Source organism: Polypterus senegalus, chromosome 13, assembly GCF_016835505.1.
Source record: "Polypterus senegalus isolate Bchr_013 chromosome 13, ASM1683550v1, whole genome shotgun sequence".
Lineage (NCBI taxonomy): Eukaryota > Metazoa > Chordata > Cladistia > Polypteriformes > Polypteridae > Polypterus > Polypterus senegalus.
The window spans coordinates 1,488,135-1,492,528 of NC_053166.1; the positions used below are offsets into that span (position 1 = coordinate 1,488,135).

Consider the following 4,394-nt stretch of genomic DNA (forward strand, 5'->3'; position numbering starts at 1 on the left):
ATTTACAGAAGATCTTGAAAAGACTTTTCTTCAGTTTTCTTTGTTTAGTTGGATTACTTTAATCTCTCTGTATTGTTGAAACGGAGATGAAATAACCATTTATTAAAAATGTTACAAAAACCACATGCTTTCAAAGGGTGTCCTAATGTTTTCACATGACTATATTCTGTCTTGTTCCTACTAATTCTTCCATTTGCGATGTCTTCTAACAACACTAAAGCAGCTACAGTCGATGAAGTAGTGTTGTCACCGTGTGCACCATTATATTGTTACAGAATGATTACAATCGAGTGAATTAAATTTGGAAACGATATGCAATTAATTGTGGTGTATTTTGATAAAGCCAGCTTCATGGGTACGAATCTAAAAAAGAAAGGGAAACGACACAGAAACTGTAGCACTGCTTTGACTCCGGGCACCACCCATTTGCAAAACCGACCAGAAACGTGCATACGCGTGGTGCGAGGCTGGCATGAAAATGGGCGTGGCTTTACGTCAAGTTTAGCTTTTTATACAACTTGATGTGGGCATGGAAACCGGTGCATGCAACAGTTTTGTGCGTACGCACCATTTATACATGAAGCCTCTGATCTCAGTCTGACTGAAAACCTTCGGCAAGAGTAGAAATGTGCTGCTGGGAAAAGGAGTCATTCAGGAGCCGAGTAATGACCATCGGAAAGAAGCTTCGAGATGACAACAAGAAAACACATGGAGGTGGTCATCATGGCCAAGGTTTGTGAGGTCGGGTTTCTACTTCATGTGACTCGGCACATGCTCCTGTGGACTCTACCGCTACACACGCATTGTACTGTTTATTCTGCGTGTGTAGTTTATGTAAATGTGGAAGATTCCACCAGGTGGCAGCGCGAGATATCATCAAAGTGAGAAAATGTTTGGCTTCCCTGTGTTGTGAATTGCCTGAAACATCCATTAAATTCCGAGAACACCTTGCCACAATATCTCTGAAAAGGATGTTTAATGATTACATCCATCAATCCAGGGATGTGCCCATTCCAGCTAGCACTGGGCACAAGGCAGAAACAATCCCTGGACAGGGCATCAGCTCATTGCAAGGTGAATACAGGCATACACATACATACTGGTGTCATTTTAGGGTCCCCAAATCCCCAACCCTTCATATCTTTGAGAGGAAACTGGAGCACATTGTGGAAACCCACCAGGAAAATGTAAAGTCCAGGCAGGGAACACCAGGAATGTGACCCCCTGCGCGGTGGCAGCGCTACTGCTCTGCCTCCATACCACTCCCCACATGTGTCATTATTAGTGGCTTTCTGTCACATGTAGATAGTAAACTGAGACTCTGGCGTCACGTTCTGACTTTATCACACTGCGCCCCTCGACATTTTGCTGGGACTGCAACTCACATACGCGTCACCTTAATTTCTGAGTACCAGCTCAGAGTACACGTCAAATGAATGCTAGGAACGCGTGGTGGCCATGATGCGCGCACGTACACGTTATAAACCCGGCCTTAGAGAAAGGGGGTCTTTCACACTAACCAAGTCAGATTTTGAATTTCTATGTGCCAATTGAACATATATCATGTGTTTTGTTGTACAGCACACTGATCTCTAATGATCAACTATTTCAGAAAATATTAGACATATCAGACCTAAAATGCAAGGAGATCAAGAATGCTGACCACAGCTGAGGTGTTTGGCACAGACGGATGCCACCGAGGCTGCCCAGTATCCCTGTAAATGCTTACCTCAGCCCCCTAGCAGGCCATACCCAATCTGACCGCCCAACAGATGGCGGTCGTCTCTTGATGGAGACACAGGCGGTGGCCCTGAACCTGCTCACAGGGCTGACCAATTTGGGTCTCCTTGATCTTCTGGTCTCCTGTCATGTTTTGTAATCTTTCTTTAATAATTCATAAAAGTGCATTACTAGTACAATTGTTTTAGTTATTTTAGGCTTATTACATTGTTAAAAAAGATTAGCACAAATCCATCACATGTAAACAAGATGCTGGGAGAGCAGCTGGGTGATTGGCATTAGCACCCACGTGGTGACCTTCATAGGGAGTGGTAAGTGGCTTTATTTGGCCACCTGTCACTTGTTACCCCATAGCACCTGTCGTGTCCAATACAAGGACATAATAAGCAGCACTGTCACCACAAAAATGGCCAACATTACATAAGAGAAGGTCCGGAGCTGGGGGCTAAAACAGCCTTCATTGGGGGAGTTTTCGGCGTCCAGGGGCCCAGGGTGAACTTGGTTATGAGTGAGCCGCAGGCGGCGCTCCATGTCCAGGCTGAGCGTGTAGATGGTGGGCCGCTGCTTCCTAAACCAGGGTTTGCGGGATGTAGCCTCGTAGTAGAGCCGGCCGTCTTCCAACACCATTGGTGTAGCTTTCAGTCGCATCAGCTCCAGAAGGGCCAGGTCTGTGGGCAGCTCGGTGACGGACTGCCCCACCTCCAGTGGAGTAATGTGCCGGCACAGTGGGCAAGGCAGGCCCCCTACCCAGCCACCTGGGGTACCAGGGTTCATGGCCAGCCGCATCCTGGCCAGGCATTCAAGACAGAAGGAGTGCTGGCAGTCCAGCAGTTTGGGGGTCTGGAAGGTGTTATTGTAGGGGCTCCAGCAGATGGCACAGTCAGTGCTACGGCTGTCCTCTGTGTCGGACATGACCTGGCTGAGAAGACGTCTACTAAAGCTCTTAGCTGCGACCTTGAACAGAACACAGCGGCACACTTGGAGATGTTCAAGGCCACCTCTACTGCACAGAGGGGTGTGATTTGGGTTCCAGTGACGTGCCGTAAGTGTGGCAGCTTTCCACATTCATGATATCACCCAGCTTGTTAAGGCTCCTGCCAGCACAACACAGACTCCATTGCCTCTCTTTTGTTCCTCTCATACTTACTACCTCCTCCCGCCACAACATCCAGTAGCAGCCAGGTGGCACACCAATGCCACCACGCCTGGATCTTAGACGATGTGATTTCCGTTCTGAGATCACGTCCAGGCTGGACCTCCTGTGATTCTGGACCGATTTCCCAACATGCTGACGACGGTTCTCTTCAGGTGCAGGCTTTTTGACTGGCAGTACCTGTAGCAAAGGTAGCGAGAAGAACCTGACATCAACTCCCTGATAAACAGACAGAGGGCACACTGTAATGTTGCGTCTTTAGAAGTGACCGCAAGAGTCTGTCTTAAGCATGGGGCACAAATCAGAAGGTGGAAGAAACGGGCAAGTAGTCACCGTAAGTAAACCGACGATTAACGATTCACTCTGTCACGGTCACTGCGATCAACGCAAACCGCCATCCTGCCCCCCTCACTTCTGCCCCCAGCATACCCGGTGCGTCCCCGAGGCGCTTCTACTCACCCACGTCTTGGCGAACACCTGTTCACCCCCTTCTCTTCTAACGAGGAAGACACATTCGGGAGCGCGGCGCCGGGACTATCATTCAGGTCATCTTGGAAAGCGGACCGAACATCCAGCGCAGCCTGTGAAGCTGGCGCAGGCCAGCAACGGGAGCGAGGCTGCCGTCGCGGCGCCCACCTGGCGACAGGTGAGTCGTTGCCATGGAGGCGCGCCTCGTCAACGCACCGGCAGCACCCGAGGGATGCCCTGCTCCTGGGTACCACGCCTTGGCACAACCCTGCACCAGTAATTTGTCTTTTTTATTTTTGACTTTTTGCATGGTAATATGCTTACGGTGACATTACTGGAAGATTTACGAATACTGCAGAGTACGCTAAACGTGCAGGGCGCCACCTCACTGGGCGGGTGAAAAAGAAGCGCCACAAAATACGCGGGCTACGTACTTTCAAAGAAGAAAGCAGCTCTCGAGTGACCCGATAGCCCGCCGTGTGCTGCCATTGGCCGCCAGCTGTCGAGCTAGCCAATCGGACCTTGCAGGTGTTCGGGTTTGAAGCTTTTAACAAATTGACAACGTATTCAGCCAATCGATCGCCGAGTTCGTGGCTTGTTTACCCTGCGAATGCTGCGCCGTGTAATATAACGTCATATGAAGCCGCCGTTTTACTATTGAAAGCAGTTTGTATCTTCTGTCAAGTTTGGCGAGTTTAACTTCGTAGGGAGGGCCACTTCAGCAGGTTTGTTACGTTTAATAAAAAGACATATGCAGTTCTTAACATCAGAGACAGAGATGAAACGAGGTAATGTATTTATGGTGTTAAACTTATGAGTCATACACGTTCTAACACATTTATTTGGGATTTAAAATGTAGTCCCTCTAGGAAATGCATTCTCAGGCATACGCTGCCGATTGGACACTGCCCTTCATACATTTATTTCAAAGGAAGTTCGCGTTTTGCACCTTTACCCATGTAAACTGTTTGATTTTGAGGACTGTTTGATTTATGTTAGGTAGATTGCCCAGAGGGGACTGGGCGGTCTCTTG

General features: G+C 48.6%; 1 protein-coding gene across 1 annotated transcript; it reads right to left on the reverse strand.

Moving 5' to 3' along the window:
- Positions 1-1,869: 1,869 nt before the first annotated feature.
- LOC120543133 (E3 ubiquitin-protein ligase RNF183-like) lies at positions 1,870-4,052 on the reverse strand. Its single transcript, XM_039776018.1, has 2 exons — positions 3,353-4,052; positions 1,870-3,073 (listed from the first exon to the last, which is right to left on the reverse strand). Exon 2 carries the CDS (start codon positions 2,803-2,805, stop codon positions 2,077-2,079), a length of 729 nt encoding a protein of 242 aa, XP_039631952.1. The 5' UTR covers positions 2,806-3,073; positions 3,353-4,052; the 3' UTR covers positions 1,870-2,076.
- Between the last annotated feature and the right edge of the window lie 342 nt (positions 4,053-4,394).